Source organism: Silurus aristotelis, assembly GCF_946808225.1.
Source record: "Silurus aristotelis genome assembly, chromosome: 21".
Classification (NCBI taxonomy): Eukaryota; Metazoa; Chordata; class Actinopteri; order Siluriformes; family Siluridae; genus Silurus; species Silurus aristotelis.
Genome location: NC_139594.1, coordinates 10748465 through 10768129, shown reverse-complemented (window position 1 = coordinate 10768129; position 19665 = coordinate 10748465). Strand labels below are relative to the sequence as shown.

The 19665-nt window shown below is 38.2% G+C and overlaps 1 protein-coding gene across 2 annotated transcripts in view; it reads right to left on the bottom strand.

The window, feature by feature from the left end:
• Nucleotides 1-16979, bottom strand: part of csmd3b (CUB and Sushi multiple domains 3b) — a 399549-nt gene extending 382570 nt beyond the window's left edge. For both annotated transcript variants that reach the window (XM_083523961.1, XM_083523962.1), the window contains exon 1: nucleotides 16433-16979. In XM_083523961.1, the coding sequence (XP_083380087.1) occupies nucleotides 16433-16778 (346 nt within the window). In that variant the 5' untranslated portion in view covers nucleotides 16779-16979. The remainder of the gene's footprint in view (nucleotides 1-16432) is intronic.
• Nucleotides 16980-19665: the final 2686 nt, after the last annotated feature.

Here is a 19665-nt window from a genome sequence, read left to right as displayed (position 1 = left end):
CCTGGCTGCTTGACTGAACGGCTGTTTAACCTGCTGGCTGCCTGATAACTTCACCAAAAGGTTGAAGAAAAATGTTACACGATCAAAAAGCATACAAATTATTTTCCTTGATTGTGTTCACATTTGCAATTTGAATGTCTTTAAACCTAAATGTATTATGTGGATATGGTTAGTAGTTTAACCTAGGTTACAACAGAAACATCTGCTCTTAAATTTGAATGCATACTCTCAAAAACAAACAAACAAATAAAGAAAGAAATAAACAACTTGCCATCGAACAACCCTCCCCTACTGACTATACTGAAGTTGAGAGAACATTTCTGAGAATAATGGTTAAATGGGTTAAATGCGCAAAATAGCAGAGGCGGATACAAGGATTGAATAAACTCGCAATCGACAGTCAAAGCTACAAACAACAAAACCTGGCCTAGGCAAGAACAAGAGTGAGAAAACCAAAGCAAGATCTAGACCAGGAAACGGAAAAAATAAATAAAGCACAAACAGCTCGGTAATCCACGGTAAACTGAATGAGTTACTTTGCAAAGAGCCCTCAGACACAAGCGGGGATTCAAACACAATTGTAAACGGAAAAACACAAGGACCAATGACAATACAGATTTGAAGACCTTACAGCTAGCAGGATGCGCTAAGTATCAGTATCAGGATAATCCCTGATACTGTGCAACTTCTTCAACTATTAGAGAAAACAATTTACCATATTGAACACTTTTTTTTAGTGATCAAATATTAAATAAATATTCAAAAATTTAAGTTTTGGGTTCACACTGCTGCATTTCTTTTTGTTGCAACTTTATAATTGGAATATTGACTTTCATGTGAAAACAGTAGTATAAATGGAAAACAAAAAAAAATAATATTCCTAGAAGGAAAAACAGTTTCTCACCTCTCACCCTGCATTCATACATTGCACCTCTTTTTTCACACCATTATGGCTTGTGAACATTACAGTATTTGTCAACTCTAACACCTGAATGAGACGCAACAGTTGATGCATTTCAGGATTTATAGCCAGTTGTACTATGGACATTCTGCTTTAAAGTGTCGATTGAACTTTAGATTGTATGCTACATCCCATTTCAACAGTATTTTCAATAGTTTTGTAAAGCTAAGACGAAAGCTGTGTTTGTCCTGCAGGCCTTGAGTTTAATGCCATGGCCTGGGTGAAAGGAAGGCGAGAATCAAATCAACATTGCATACAGAGCCTGCCATAGTGGCAATGCACCATTTCTTGCGATTCTAACACAAATCAATAGCAAAGTCAAAAATCCCTATGGCTATGCACACACAGTAAAACCTTACAAGTACATATTAGTATTGGAGCCTGTAAAAAAAAATAATAATAATGTGAGGATTGTGGGTAAATCTGTAAAACTGCCTAGAAAAAAATTGAGAAACTGTGAAGAGGAAGAAAGCATAAAGGGAGGTTAAGCGCTAGAAGGGTAAATGCTGTGTCACTGGCTGGATTGTTTGACATTTAAACAGGGGTTTGTAAATCCCCACAGAAACATTGAATGGAACATTACATTAGCCTAAAGTGGGCTTGATGACAGCAGCATGATTCATCCATAAGTATCCTGGCACTGCAGGACAAATATTTTGGGTTTAAGAGCCAGCATAGTTCTTGATACTGTATATATACCAACAGATAAAAAAAAATGGTGACAGGCCTTTTACATTCACTCATTATAAATAGAAGTATCAGTCTTCTTCCATTTTGATGCCTTTTTTATTGTTGGTTTTTAACCAGTCTGGGTTGAAGGCAATGGATAACTCACATACTAGGTTATACCTCAAATAATCTTAGCCAATCTACCATGTTTTTTGGGGGTGAACCAAAACCAGAGAACCCACACAGCCGTGAGAAGAAGATAAACAGAAAAACTTCACAGGAAGGAAGACACAAGCTCAAGATCGAACCAGAGACCATGGAACTGTGGGGCACCACTGCCAGACAAAAAAGACACACACATACAGTACATTAACACACCAATACACACTTAAGTGCAATTTGCTGTAGCTAAAATCTATCTATTGGAAGGTTGAAAGAAACCAGAGGACCTGAGGAAAATCCAGTCAGACACCCGGGGACAAGATTCAAAACTCCACATAAACAGTAACTCAGGTTAATTCAGGGACATTGCTATTGCAAGTTGTCGGTGCTGCACACCACTGATACACAACCAGAACATGGTTTCTCAGGCTAATGTTTAACAAAAAGGAACTAAAATAGTCATGGAACTACATGGATGACATGGAACTACATAGGGGTTAATATGCATGTGATTTGTGGTGGGAGGAGGGAACAGGTTGAGAGAAGATTGGAATGCGCTGGAGAGAAGAGGAGTGAAAGTCAGTAGGAGTAAGACAGAGTACATGTGTGTGAATGAGAGGGAGAGCAGTGGAGTGGTGCGGTTGCAGGGAGAAGAGGTGGAGAAGGTGGAGGAGTTCAGGTACCTGGGGTCAACAGTGCAAAGTAATGGATAGTGTTTTAGAGAAGGGAAGAAGAGTGTGCAGGCAGGGTGGAGTGTCTAGAGAAGAATGGCAGTGATTTATGATAGAAGAGAATCTGCAAGAGAGAAATGATGAGTTTATAGGACTTTGGTGAAAACATGGGGTATATCGGTAAGAGAATGCTGAGGATGGAGCTGCCAGGAAGGAGGACGAAAGGAAGATCAAGGAGGAGGTTTATGGATGTGGTGAAGGAAGACATGTAAGTAGTTGGTTTGAAAGAGGCAGATGTAGAGCACAGAGTAGTACGGAAACAGATGAGCCACTGTGGAGACCCCTAAAAGAAGCAGTCGAAAGAAGAATAGGAGCAGTGAGCTTCTGAACTGAAACTTCACCAGAACTTGGACCCCATACAACTTTGGGTTTTTCAGCTGAAGTAAAGTAGTATGGTTTAGAACATGGCAGCATGAATAGAAGACTTTGCACTAAACACTTCACTGAGTAGTTGGTCAATATATTGTCTGAGTATAGCTCAATGTGCCAGTCAAAGCAGGTTGCATAGGGCCAACAGCCAACTCAGCTGAGCCCTGTGTACTGGTCAAGTTTTCTGTAATGCTCACACTTGGAGTAAAATCCAGGTAAAAATGTTATTTGTCTGTAAAAATAATCTTAAAAGCCATAAAAATACATAATTACAAAAACAAAAGCTTGATAAACAAGCATCAGGGTCGGGAAGCAATTCTGAAACACCAAAAATTAAAAAAGTTACTATGCAGAAAGGCTCAATGCAGTGTAAGACTATATATATACACTAATAAGTGCTTTGTGCCACTGATCATGGTATGAGCATGGTGTATGTGTGGACATGACAAAGACAATAGTATCATTGAGATCAAACAGCTATTTCATCAAAATATTTAACTTGCATGCACATAAATTAAATTTCCCACAGACACAAATGATTTCTGGCATAAAGCTGAGTGACCCTTAGCAGACCACCTTGACCAAGTCGTATAAAACTCTAAACAGTCCTAAATAAAATACTGAAAACATTATTCATCAAAAAAAAAATCCCTATGCTGACATTTGGTCTGTTAGTAAGATTAGGATGGTTGTGTATGTTAAGTGTAATATAATAGGTATGTAGAAATTGCTAGGGTATTATTAAGGTAAGTTCGCATGCAAGGAAATTACTGGTGTATGATTGACTGAACAATTGAAATTGATGGACATGGTTCTTATTACATATTTCATATTACGTTCCTGCATAACTATAGAGAATTACAGCATAAACCATACTTAAACTAACACAACCCAATATGTCTGTGTTTTGGTGGTTCTCCCTAAAGCAAAACCAAAATCCTTAAACGAAATACCATAGACAGAATTAGAAAAGTGTTAGACTGCATTGGAGAAGCACTGAAAACTGGTTTATAACACAAGTGCATCAAAACTTAGAAATTATTTCATTTCAAACCTTATATAAAAAGACAGAGGAAAATGTGAAAAAGTACACAATCTACCACTCAAAGAAGTCCATCTTAATGTAGTCACAGATGCCATCATGTCCCTCTCTGTGACTAATTAAATTATCACAGAGCAGTCTATGGTAAATTGCTTCAATGGATAATTGTCAGCTCTTATTGCAGCATCTCTCTGTACAGTGCTTAGTAATGAAATGATGATTAATGTTTAGAAACTGCAATAATTACAGTTTTGATTATAAGTTTTGATTCTTAATGATCAAAATATTAACAGAGTAATTTAAAGAAATGTCCTGGAAATCCTGGAAAGTCAACCAATTATCATACAGCTTTTGATCTCCTCGAGTGAGGTTTATCCATTTCATAAAAACTAATAAAAGCAAAGCTCATTACCATAATACTCCCTGCCAGACAATTATGGCTTGCAAATTCTGAGGATATTTGTAAAAATGGAGGACAAAATGCAATAATTAGAGGGATTTACTACTTCCCACATATGAAAGGAAACATACATGATTTTTTTTTCAATCAGAGCATTTTTTTCGTACTGTATCAGTAATACACGCCTGAGATCTCCTTGTTTACTTCTGCACACTATTGGTGTTTACCACATTACCCATCACAGCGGTAGTTCAATTGTTCCCACTGTGCTGATGGTTACCAAATTGTCCCCAAAAGTATAAATTCTTTAGAGTGGTAGCTGAAGACACTTTATGAATATAAAATTTTAGACTCCTGCTGTTCTGTTTGCAATCACAACCTGTGCTCTCCCAAAAGAAACATTTGTTTCACCGCCACCACAAGGTCTGTGTGTTTTTTGGTTGTATTTTTCCCAAAACACAGATGCTTGAATCACATGCATAACATTTTGTATTAAAAAGTGAACACTTAATGTTTAAATTCAATTTAGAAATTAAACATAGGAGCAGAGTAGCCACCTAATCTAAAGTATAGGCATATGGTCAAAAGTGTTACCATTTGTCTGATGTCTGAAGCCACAGAAAAAAGCATAACCCTTCTACTTAGCAACATAAAAGCAAAATGAAGGGTCTTCATTTTTTTTTAATACTCTGTAACACTGTATCCTAATCAGGAAAGTCACCTCTATGTTCCAAATTATTACTGATGAATAACCTCATATTAAGTAACAAAGTCGATTTAATAGGACAGACATTAAAAATGGTTCAGCTGAATGCCTTTCTGAACACAATTTGTACTTCTATGCCTTTAGATGTTCATTTGCCATTTAGCGAATGTAGAAAGGTTAAAGGTCATCTGAGTTACCTCATTCAGCAACATGGCTGAAAGCAGGGTCATTGCAACTGGGTGGCAAATGGGGTGTCATTTGGGGCAGTCATAGAAACCCACAAAATTTTAGCAGTCCATGGATGCAAAAGTCCATTGTAGTATGCAAAAAAAAAAAAAAAAAAAAAAACCATACAAATGTAATACTGTTTGAATACATACATACAATAAAAATAAAGCATTCTTATCCACAGTTTATAGAATTAATAGAAATATCCCTGTTTAAACTTGACAAAAACAATTTGTGGTAATAAATAAATAAATAAATAAATAAATAAATAAATAAATAAACATGATAGGGAAAAGGAGGACATACATCCAGTAAACTATGTGTTAAGTGGACAAACACAAGTCTTCAGAGTTAACCTAGCTAAGACAAGATTTATGGCTAAGTAGCCAGACAGAAGCCTCTCTTCAGTGCAAGACACAAGAAAACCCAGCTTGGAATTTACAATCAATCAATCAATCAATCAATCAATCAATCAATCATCAATCAATCATTCAGTCAATCAATCAATCACTCAATAAATAAATAAACAAACAAATAAATGCCACTGTCCTTTTGGGATCATTTACTACCGTTGGGATTTTTCTCCTATCTTTACCAGATCTGTGCCTCAGCACCATTCTGTGTCTAAGCTCTGCAGGCAGTTCCTTTGACCTTGTGGCTTGGTGTTTGCTCGGATATAAAAAAAAAAATGAAGGGGTCAGAATACTATATGAATACACTGTATCACTGCTGTAACACCATAACTGCTGTGCTTAGAAAGCGCCAAATCTTGAATAGTATTGTAAAGATTATCTTGTATAGTATATCTGCAACTATGATAAAATAATATTTAAAATTTTTACAATAGAACACTGTTTTAAATCCACAATAATATTTAATTTGTTTTATAATACAATGCTGCATAAAGCTACTGGTATATTGCAGTGCCTGTATAATAATAACCTACAGCATATTTATATTTTCTGTGAATCAATCAAAAAGATCAACCGGTAAATAAACCTAATTTCTACACTCTGCGTTAATCGTTTCTTTTCTTAGATTTTTATTTGAGCGCATCGTTTTTCATAATATCAGCAAATCAGTATACGTTTAAATAGTGTTAAGCAGGGTTACTGTTAAGGTGGACCTGACAAGAAGCTAAATAACTAAACCATAAAATATTTCACTACTATAAACAATTATTATAAACATATATACAGCTACATAGTAAAATTAATGGGTTTTATAAATTTTAATTGAGGTTTATTGTGCTAAAAATAGTTCATGAGTATAAATAGATGCATAATAAAAAATTATATATATAATATATTATATTATATAATATATATAATACTATAAAAAACAGTCATCAGTTTTGTCCCTGTTGCAACAGGAATAAAAGTTTTGGGGTTCGTGTTGTCCAGGGCTCTGTGCAGCAGCCTCAAACAAGTACCTAAATCATGATTTTTATCTGTTATGTCTTATACAGAGACTTGTCTCACTTGTCTCTTGCCTACGTTAGCTATATGTAAACACTTACTCTTTAAGAAATATACAAAGAGAAATAGAGAAATATGCATTAGCAATTAAATGTAGGCTACAGTTAAGCTTCATGTGTGAGTAAAACATTTGTATGAAACTGAACAATGTAGAGAGAGCTCTGCAAATCTTTGACATCCTTGAAAAACTGGCAAAAATATTCAACAGAGGAATTTAAGGAAGTACAAACTGAACTGCCATCTTCTTTTTCTATTTACTAAACATCCCAGCATGGCTGCAAACAAAGCACCCCTGTGAAACACTGAGGGTAAAGATGTATCATTCACTGCACTAAATGACAAGAAAAGCACAAGATGCAATGCACATCTCTTATGCACACATAATTTGTTCATCTATAAGTTAGGGATAACTTCTTTTTTTTTCTTGGGCTGCTGCTCTTCAGAACAGACCTTTAGTCATATCCTCCTACAGCAATTGGTGATTTAGAAATTGATCAGGAATTTATGAGCCATAGCAGCAGAGAAATTACCTACTTCCAGGCAGGGCATCATTCTCAAAGAATTTAATACTTTTTTTCAACACACAGACTTCAATACTCCATTACATTCCATAGTACTTATACATCATTAGTTGCAATCAGGGTTCTATGTTTTGCAGTACTGATGAAATGAGACAATGCATATTGAATATGGAAAACTCAACAGTCATAGAAAACAACTGCAATTATACACATTTCACCTCATTTTTATTTATTTTAGGCACACCCTACAATCTTAGATTAAGATTTATTATGAAAGAATGACACATTTTGAGCTAAGTATATATTAATTAAACCCTTTTGGACAACCCATTCCAGAGGTAGCCCCCTTCACTTTTGCTGGTATAACAACCTACTTTCAGCTGGATGTTTTGGTGTCTGTATTCCAATTTATTCTGAAGTTGTTCAGTGGGGTTAAAGGTAAGGCTCTGTGCTGGCCACCTGAGTTCTTAAACTCTAAACTTGGCAAATCATATATTTATAAACCTCACTTTGCACACAGATGCCCTGTCATTCTGGAACAGGTTGGACCTCATAGTTCCAGGGAAGAATAATCGTAATGCAACAGGCAAAATCTTTAATAAAATGTGCACTTTAAAAATTTTTGGACAACAATTTGGAAAATACCCACATATGTGTACAATGGTTAGTTGTCCACAAACATTTGGTTGTATAGGCCTTCAGTGATGTCCTGCTTAAATCATTCCACCTCCAACACCATCATTATGATGCAACAGAAAGAGAAACCATCAATATTACAAGAAAAGAAATGCAGCGAGAATGAATGCCAATAATAAAGCAAGAAGCCCAATTAACACATTTCAACAAGTCTCCTTTCACTGCAGACACAGCTGCACCACATTCATAATCTCTAGCAGAAGCATCAATATAAAACTCATAAAATAACCCAGGGTTTGTCGTGGATATTTGTGCATTTTTTCAGTGCATTAATTCTTTTTTTGTGGGAATTTAAATAATGGCAAATTGTGTGTTTTAGTGCAAATTCTACAGTAAAGAAGATGTAAAAGTATAAATGTTTATGAAAAAGCTTAACAACTGTTTTGAATTGTTTTGGCCGACTCTTCATCACAGTGTCCAGCTTTTCTTGAAATGTCTGTCTTATAAATGTTCTTGTAAGTATATCTGCAACAAAATACATTTCTTCCTCTTTGTTAGCCATTGTGGAATGGAAAAAAAAATTAAATCTACACTCTATATTTGAGCTTGTGCAGTTTGCTAACGATGCGGTTTGTAAGCTCTGAATGGTACTTTTTCTCCAACCATCCAATCAAAGGACTTGGAAATGCTGATGTTGTTGTATGCCTGCTGAATGACCTTCACCTAAAAATCTGATTGGTTAATGCAACAGCATTGTTTTTTTAATGTTTTACACTGCATGCACCCACACTGCTAAATCTGAAGTTCTGAAGGAAGATTGCTTTGACTCCAGCAATACATGATTGCTCTGAAGGCCTGTATATGTTATATGTCTTTATTTATTTATGATATATAACATGTAATATAACGTTATATAACATGAAGAGAAGAGGAAGTGGTAGATTGAGCCGTAGTATCGGCAACTTTCAGAATTCGTTTAACTGAAACCCCAGCTGCAACTGCCAAAGTGATGATAATATACATATATTTCAGTACCACTAAGGTAAAAATGTTTTCTCCCATCCATGGATAAGATAATAATGTATCATTAACAATAGATATTGATCTGATCACATAAGATTCTGTTCTGATCTATGCTCACATACATAGCTAAAGCACTTAGGGCTCTAGCAAACTAATCTCACAAAAATATGTAGGAAGTAATTAAGTGCCAGAACAATTCTGTTGCATTTGATTAAATTGTCATACACAGACACTGTGCCTGCTAACCACTGATCACTAAATCTCAGGTCCTGCTGTTTTTGCACTGTGAGACAGAGAGATGAATCATGTAGTAAGAAGATTTTGAGAAATACTGCGAGATAAACGTCCAACCTCACTGCTATTTAACCAGTGGCTACACTCATCCTGAAGTAGCAGGCAAACCATCTATAAATATATATCTGCAAAACCGGAATGCAGTTTTCGTGGCTCACGAGTAAGTTTGCTTTACACACACTGGCATAATCATTGATTGCTGATACCTAGTATCCTAATGAAACCCATCGAGACAGTTATTGAGTGACTTCCTTTAGCATTATTTATCACACTGGTGAATATGAGTCTGTCAAACTTGAAACTATACCCCATGGCCTTTTCCATCACTTATATGGATTTGTTTTTAGTTGCAGCAGGTTTGACAGGGGCATCACATACACATGCAAGCGTTTCACTCAAGAGTCCATGTCCTATTGTCATCATTCTTTTTATAGACATTAATTTTTATTCATTTATATTCTTGTGCCAATCAATACATACAAATGTTCTTCGAAAGCTTTGTGCAATATAAGCAATTTAAACCAATACCAGTTCAGATATAACCACAAATAAAACAGCCATACACTCAATCTTTGTCTGTGATTGATTATTGACCAGGTCTACTGGGCATGTGCCCAGGGACCCTGGCTACTAGGGTGGGGGCAGTGATAAGCTAAGATTTGAAGTTAATAATTTAAAAGGGTGCCATGAATTTGGTTTATGTGTGGCGCAATGAAGACAGGGGCCCTGGGTAAGTTCCTGCCCACATGCTGTTACCTTAATTTCAACCCATATGTAGCTCAGTGGTCTGAAGAAAATGCTGTAATGGAGAAGCATGGACTCCAGAGAATCGCTAAAGATCCTGTAACAAGCCAAAACTGATAGGGATGTATACTTAACAAATCCCAAAACGTTCATGTAAGGCTCGGCTATTTAGAAAAAAATCATTGGGCTTAGATTGATTCCACTCACAAAGGCTAGAAAAAAGGTGATACATGTTTAAGTAGTAGAAACAGTGGAAACAACAAGCACCTTTCTACAGGGAACACAAATCTCAGTCTTTCTTTGCACATTTTCTTTAAACCATTATTTATAAACCTTTATGGAGTACTCACAGGTAAATAGTAACAGGAAGCATGCAGTAAATTCATATTGCCGGCAGGGATCAATTTCCCACCAGACCTACAACCAGGCTAAGTGCAGCATGCCAGTTGTCAATTGACAGAAAGTGCAAAGCACTTGTTCACCAAGTGAAGTGCACATACATATACCCCCTTGTACACACAAATTTACTGCTATGCTGGCCTATGACTCATACATGCGCACACAAATGTACATTCTACCCCCACCACCACCCTTCAGTAATACAGAAGCCACTGAAAACGATTTGCCTGCAGACATCTGGGGACTCTAATAGCCCTGCTCTGCACCTGGCTCCAACAGCCAGCTTGGCTCATGCAGATTAAAAACCTTCTTTCATGCAATGAGTAAATGTAAGCACTCACTCACACACACACACACACACACACACACACACACACACACACACACACACACACACACACACACACACACACACACACACACACACACACACACACACACACACACACACACACGTGCAGGCTATATCATAGGTTCCCAGAGAATGCACTGATCCCAAGCATTATCCTTCTTGCATTCTATTAATCGGTACCCTTGGGGTTCTTTGCCAGCAGGCCTGTAGTCTACGCTCGACACAGTGTAGACACATCACCTTCCTATTTACTGAGCTGTAGTCAGCCACATCATGTGTGACAGAGTGGAAGAGATTATGAGCACAGAAGAAAAAAAAAAATGTTCGTAGGCCTATCATTAGGGTATAGGACACCAAAATATTAGAGTGATAAGTGAACGAGCATTCATTTACAGTGCACCAGCTGAAATTAGAAGTATATGAAGACAAGCTGGCTATTTCTCACACTACAGAACAATGGAGGCTAGGGCTACAAGTATACTGTATGGGTGTAAAAATCAAAACCGTTGATGAAAGATGGCCGATGTTTAAAACAGTGCAAACGCAAACGTGGTAAAATGCCAGTGTTAAATCTGCAAATAGAGAAGATTTTGTAGATCAAGAAAATTTTGCACACATTCAAAATTAATCAAAATCGAGAATTTAACTGAGAATTGTAACATGGGCTGTGTGGATTCTGATTGGCTGGGCAGAGGGTCATTCAAACCTTCTTTTCCAGTCAGTTTTAATGGCGTTCAAAATAAATGCCCTGCCTTATAAACATTTGTAACCATAGTGACAAAGCTGAGGCGGCACACACACACGTTCACGAACATGTCTCAATCTCTCTCATCCCTTAAATTTAATCTAAAAGAAATATAACCTAAACCATTATTTATTTATTTTCAATCAGACTTTATACTAACATATACACAAACATCAATCATAGCTTTAATTTGTCACTGTTGGCAGGAGATTATGTATAAATGGGATCATCCATAGCTAGGTGTGTGAAACGATTTATTTTATTCCATTTTACATGCCTCTATGTTGTGCATTACATTGTCTAATGCACACCTAGCCACTGATAATCCCATACTTAAATAAGATATTCTGCCATTGTGTACCAATGGGCGCTGACCGCTCCCCAGAAAACAATCGCAAAAAAAAAAAAAAAAAGCTAAATACTTTTTGGAAAAGTAACTACCGTATTTTCGGACTATAAGCCGCTACTTATTTCCCACATTTTGAACCCCGCGGCTTAAACAACGAAGCGGCTTATTTATGAATTTTTCCTGGGTTTTTCCCGGTTTCACAAACTTCAAGCCAAAAAATTTAATCCCATAACATTAGACCAATGACATTTCCGAACGGAAACGAAAAAACGCACCTCACCTGTGTTCTGAGCTGCACGGCATCGGGAGAAAAAAGGTTTTGTTTTTTTTAAACGCACAACGATGCCAAAGATAAACTCCCGAGAGAAATTGTTGTGAAAGGAAGGAGGAAGACAGTGAACAATGACTTTCTTGGTCGGCTACTGTTTAGATACAAGCCGCTGTAACGCGTTGAGTCTGGGTGAAGGGAGAGCTCGCTAACTCCAGTTGCAACAGAAATCATATAAGCACAGACAGGTTTCCAAAACTCGTGCTTTTTTATTATTCTTGGCAACAGCATTACGAGTTAGTCAGAGAAACTTAGAAATGAGCATCAGAAAATAATAAGGACTTATTCCTCGGTCTTTCACATATGCAGTAATACCAGAAAAATGCGGCGGCAGGCTATTCCCAAAATGCCGCTCTGCTCTTAAAGGAGCCACAACATATTTCACCCGTTTCACCGTGTAACAGACACTGTCTTTTGGTAAAGCCTGTGTAAAGTTCATTAGTTTCAGTGTAGACACTGCGGCTTATACACAGCTGCGGCTTATTTATGTTCAAAATAAAAATCTTTGTAAAATTCAGTGGGTGCGGCTTATATATGGGTGCGCTTTATAGTCCGGAAATTACGGTACTTAGAGTACAATGTAGAGTAAGTCTTAGTCATAATAAATAGCATATAAGAAAGACAAGTAAAAAAGGTTTTGCTTTTGTCCTGTTCTATTTTTTTTCTGCCAATACTTTATCAATTAAAAAATTAAAGCAGCTTTATAAATACACAGTTATCTCGAAGCAGGCGATTGGGAATGCTGTGTACAATGCATTACAGTTGCTAGTGATACTGAAAAAAATTGTTTTACATTTTAACATGTAGGATAAAAAAAAAAAATCAAACTCTATTGGTTGATTATTTTCCAATTAAAACAAGCTCTATCGTGTTTTACTTCATGTTCACTGAATGTTCCAATTTATTCAATTCTCTTTTGCAATTGCATCATGTAGTATCTACAAAAACAATGTTAAATCTGATTTTCCACAAAATGGCTGGGGGGTATAACTCTGCTGCTATTCTGGTTTAAAAATATATATTTTATTATTATTACCACAGTATGGCTGTAAGTAATTTCTTTTTGGAGCTAACAGTAAAAGTTTTTATTTAACATTACATTTTTTCAGATATGACCTGAAGCCTAACGTTATGTCTATTAAGCAAGTTATGGTGAAATGCTGCAAATGTATAAACGTTTTGAGAACGATTAAGTAGTTGTTTATCTCTCAGCATAAAGTATGTGACATACTGAAAGATTTTTCTAAAAGGTGCGATTCTGTGTTCAGAAAATGCAATTTTAATGCAAAACTGTGAAAAGGTTGTAGAGTTTTGAAATGTATTAGCATTTGCATGTATTAGCATTTGCCTTGTAATTCATTATTACAGAGATGCATGTTACATTTTAAAGATTAAAAGTTTGAGAAAGGACTTAGCATTCGTCCGCTGGTCTAAGCTATAGATTAATAGTATTATTCTGAGAAATGTGAGAGTATAGTATTTCCTTCTAATAACTGCAAATATGCACAAGTCTTCGTTAATGTAATTCCAAAAAACAGCTTATTTGATAGGCTATTTGCACATCAATAAGAAAAGAAGATTTATTTGTTGCATATATAAGTCCATTATAATACAGAGAAACTGGCTTTATTTATAACAGCAGGGTCAGACTTTGATACAGTGTCCATGGAGCAGAGAGGGTTAAAATGTCCAAGAGTGTCAACTTGCTATTGCTGAGGAATCAATCTGTTGACCTTCTGATCAGTAACCCATAGCATCCATTGACCTGCTATGATAACTGCCCTTCATGTTGGGAGGAGCTTCAAGATTCCAGTACTATGTGTACAAACCATATGAAATGTTTCAGTTCATCCAGAAAAAATATGCTTATTAACAAAACCAAACGAAACCATGCTGCCACTGTTGAGTCCTGGAGCAAGGTCCTTAACCCTCGGTAGCTCTTTTGTTTAAATGGGAATGTTGCATTTCTGACATTCCAAATATATACATGTATGGAAAAAAAAAAAAAAAATGACAGTTTATGGCACAGCATTCTCCATACTGTTGAAATCCCTTTATCTTATCTTGAAGTGTCAAACCTGAGCAGTCAGTATACCTAACGCACCAGATCAGTATTCTTCTTTCAGCCTTTTCTACAATTTCACTGGCAGTAGTACCTCAACATTCCTTGTATTATCTGGATGGTCAGTGTACACTTTCAACAGTGAACAGTAATTTGTTCTTTTTTTTTGTTTTATTCAAAGCTATTTCCTATCTTACATGCTTTTTATCATAGAGAGCTAAAAATCAGATTAAATAAGGAAGATGCTGTTGGGTAAACAGACCCACCTAATTCTGGTCATTACACTTAATCGCTCTGTCTCAAAGCTACCCGCTCCTGCTGCTTTAGCAAAGAGTGTGGGTATCTTCAGCTTCACACACACACAAACACAGTGTGGGTATCTTCAGCTTCTCACACACACACACACACACACACACACACACACACACACACACACACACACACACACACACACACACACACAAACACAGTGTGGGTATCTTCAGCTTCACACACACACACACACACACACACACACACACACACATAGTGTGGGTATCTTCAGCTTCACACAGTGTGGGTATCTTCAGCTTCACACACACACACACACACACACACACACACACACACACACACACACACACACACACACACACACAGTGTGAGTATCTTCAGCTTCACACACACACACACACACACACACACACACACACACACACACACACACACACACACACACACACACACACAGTGAGGGTATCTACAGCTTAACACACACACACACACACACACACACACACACACACAGTGTGGGTATCTTCAGCTTCACACACGCACAGTGTGGGTATCTTCAGCTTCTCTCACACACACACACACACACACACACACACACACACACACACACACACACACACACTCTCTCTCTCTCTTTCCCCCTTTCCCTCTCTCTAACACACACACACACACACACACACACACACACGATGAGCAGAAAGTCAGACACATTGATTCTCCTCGGGATCTGTTCATACCGCCACCGCGTGACGGCTTTTCATCACGCAGCTGGACTACAGCCGTTAGATTTTGGTTGACATCTCCCACTGTGGACGGTGGACCGGCTAACGTCTTACTTAAATTCACCCCACCCTTAATGCCACCATCATGCCACACAAACACACACAGAGCAAAGTAAAAAAAAGGGATGCACTTGTCCACAAACGCACACAGTGACGCCACGGTACAGATAGAGGATGAGTTGGTGTCTCGCGCGTGGGCTCTGCGTGGATTTGATGACGCATTCGTTTTTTTAGATGCTATTCTTCCCGACCACTTGGCACGCGCGCTAATGGATTAGAGTCCGGTGCTAATTAAAATGCCCAGTGCTAACAAGCGTGATGTACCACCGCGCACGAACCGTCCCCCAAAGGGGTCTCGCCTCCCGGTCCGGGAGCTTAATGACGCAACAACCTGGGAACAAATCTGTCTCGAAAGCCATCGTTTATTCCTCCGTGCAATGCCGAATCTTATGAACCCATGTGCTAAAACCGGACAGCGCAGACGCAGACAGCAAACTCCGAATCACGCGCGCATTAAAACAGATGGCTGTGCACAGAGATGCGCTTCACATGCGCCCGAGCGCGCGCAACAGTTCCGTCGGAGAAATCACAGCCCATTAGTAGAGTCAGGAAAAAAACCCACAGTGTAGGGTTTTAAATTATTATGAAGTTGATATAAGAGATGTGTTATTTATTCTGTAATAGAGATTATTTCAGACTCTGTGGCAGCATATTTCCCCCATGCGCCTGCCCTGGCAATAAGCAGGACAGCAGCACCCTGGTTCACCACCAGCCTGTCAATGAGATCCACCGTGTGCTCTACACATTTCCTAGATCATCTGTTTCAAACTATATTTTTGCAGCAATTTGGGGAAAACAACGAAAATCGGAACGCTGCATTACTGTTAATATTAAAATGCTCGAATGCATTCCTAGAATGTGATACTTTAATATCAATAGCTGAAAGAAGCATGATATGAAATTGTTTGATATTTGCTCACGTGAGCGGTGGGAGACTCGCGCACCGGCCTGAGCATGCAGCAGGAATATTTATCAGTGCCTGCGTTATTAAGGCGCAGGAGCTCGGAGAGGTTTAACGGCACGCGCTCTGGGTTTACTCCACACAAGCATAAGCACAGTAAAATAATAATAATAATGCAAAGAGGAGGACAAACCCCAGAAAAGCCCACAGGACTTACCCCGGACACTCGCCACGGTGGTAAAAAACACGAGGCACCAAACAAGAGCTCCGGTTTTAATCCTCATTTTCCTCGCGCGTGAGAAGTCCGCCCGAGTACATGTCATACATCCTGGGGTCTCGAAAGCGCTCAGGACGTCCGTAGCTCTCGCGCCGCGTCCCAATGCGTCATCGGCTCTCATGTTCACATGAAGCTGGCTCGTGCCGCCGTGCGCTCGCGTGCTCTTTCCGTGGCTCGGCCGGAAGCGCAGTGAGTCGCTCGCGTTGCGGTTCGCGCGCGCGTCGCAGCTCCGAGTGAAACGGAGGCGGCGGGGTGGCGCGGCAAACCTCATGCAGGACTCAACCATCTCACTGAGAAACACAGGGGCAGGAGGAAGCTGCTAAGCCGTGAGCTCGCCCACAGGAGTTCCTCAGCCTGATTCCCACCTCTGACACTTGTTTCTTGTCGAGATACAAGATAAGATACAAAGAATTAAGTCGATCATTACATAGAGCTCTTTACATAGAGACCAGAGACCTCTCCATCTTTTTCTCACACACACACACACACACACACACACACACACACACACACACACACACACACATATATACATATATATATATATATATATATATATATATATATATATATATATATATATATATATATATATATATATATATATACACAGTATGTGCATGCATATGTGCAAACAAATATATGTATGCATGTATGTTTGCATGTCTGTATTTACAGTATGCACACACAATTTGTTTGCTCAATGCATGTATAGACCCTTACTTCACTGCTTTACTGCTGTTGCATCTTTTACATGGAAAACTCTTCTGTTTTATTCAATAGTCAGGTAAAGACTGCAAGAGTTACTTCATCACTATATAAACCCATTTGACACTGTATGTGTAGCACAGGGATTTAGCAGTGCCTGTGGGCTCACTGACAAAGCATCAGGACTTTATTTATGGTGTTTTAGTAAAGCCACAAGTAAAAGAAATGTAATTGGAAATATGCTAAATATGCTATGGACTGGTTTAAATGAGAATACTGATGTGAGCGTTTATAATGCTTGTGTATCTTGTTTACCTAAATGTGTGTGTGTGTGTGTGTGTGTGTGTGTGTGTGTGTGTGTGTGTGTGTGTGTGTGTGTGTGTGTGTGTGTGTGTGTGTTTTGTCTACGAGAAACCAAATATCGTTGTGGTGACCAAATGTACCTATAAGAAAGGAACATGTGACTGGACCTTGTGGAGACTCTTGATTTTCCCAAAAATTAGGGAAAAAGAAAAAACATGAAATGCAGTATATGAAAAGGTTACTGCAGTTAGATTTGGTGCATAGAGATAATCAGTTGCATTAAGGATTAGGAGGAAGGTCATGTGTGTAATAATACGATATGTGTGTGTGTGTGTGTGTGTGTGTGTCTGTGTGTGTGAGAGAGAGAGAGAGAGAGAGAGAGAGAGAGAGAGAGAGAGAGAGAGAGTTGGATTGTTTGTTTGATAAGTCTGTAACCAAGCTTTGGCAATATAAATTTCGATCTCGAATTTTCAGTGTGTGTGTGTGTGTGTGTGTGTGTGTGTGTGTGTGTGTGTGTGTGTGTGTGTGTGTGTGTGTGTGTGTATTATTCTTCAACCTTCTGTGCTTCATTTTATTCCTCAGATTGTAGTGAAATATTTGGAATCTTACTTTCTTACTTTTCCTCAAACAATTTTTTTTCTATTGAAAGTTGCATTGCAGGACGCTTCTGCCATCTACAGGCTAAACATCCAACAAATGTTCACCTTAAAGTGTACGGATGCTCGCTCTCTCTCTCTCTCTCTCTCTCTCTCTCTCTCTCTCTCTCTCTCTCTCTCTCTCTCTCTCTCTCTCTCTCTCTCTCACACTCACACACACACACACACACACACACACACACACACACGAGCACGCACACGCACACACACACCATCATTGATAGGGTGTGTAGATTGCACACTACATACAAACTGCTTGTAGTAATGTAATCTAAAGAGACTCCAAAAACCAGCATTGTAAAAAAAAAATCTTGACACAAGCTTAGACCATGCTTTTTTCTTCATAGCATACTCCTCCCAGTAAATATTGTGTTTAACCCAATGTTATCATCAGTAGTAGCTGCTGCTGGATGGACATGTATGGACAAGTCATTTTGAACAGGTGAAGAAGAAAAGCCTGCAAAGTGATGAAGCCTTCTCCAACATTCTGAACAAATTACATGGTACTATCTTGCAAGTGCACCACTGGTTTCTTGGGGTTTCGTGATAGTTTTCCACATAGTAGCAATAGAAATAAAAACTTGAAGTGTTACTTAAACTGCAATTTCTTTATCACTTTTTTTTTTTTACTTCACCTTATGGGAAGAAGTGGTTCAGTCTTTAAAGCGCTGGGTTACTGATCAGAAGGTTGAGGGTTCAAGCCCCAGTATTGCCAAGCTGACACTATTGGGTCCTTGAGCAAGTCCCTTAACTGTCTGTGCACCAGAAGTGCTTTATCATAGATGACCCCAGCTTGCTAACATTGGTGGGATATGTGAAGAAAGATTTTCACTTTGATGCAGAGGTGGCAAAAGTACACACATACTTCAATTAAGTAAAAGTACAGATACTCATGTTTTAAAAGACTCTGGGAAAAGTTAAAGTGTTCACTGCACTTTTTCACTCAAGTTAAAGTAAAGTATGGGCTCTGACTTGTATTTAAGTTAAACGTAGCCATTACCTCTACCTGTTTTAGTGTCATGCTGGTAGCTGGACCTCACATCATATTAATAAATTAATACAAAAGAATTTCAAGTTTGTTATCTAGTGAATGTATTCAGGCTGAACAACCAGCACATAGAACACAAGCAGAGCAAAGATGATGATGATCAGGTGATCAGGAATGTCTTTGTTCTCAGTCATGTTTACATCGTGAACTGCCTCTGTCTCATCCATGTCAGCCCTATACTTCTTGTTGCCTTCTGTCTGTCTTGTTGTTAGCTTTATACTGTAGGCTATCCTACATCTGTGGTGCGTGATAACCATGAAATGGTACACAGGTAGTAGGTTGAAAAATGACAAGAAATAGCTTGATGGGCTGAAAATGGCATGCAATGAAATAAAAATGTCATCAAATAGATTAAAATTAAAATAACGAGCCTGGTTTGAAAATGTAAGAAGTAAAAAGTACAGATATTTGTGTCAAAAAATGTAAGGAATGAAAGTAAAAAGTTGTCTGAAAAATAA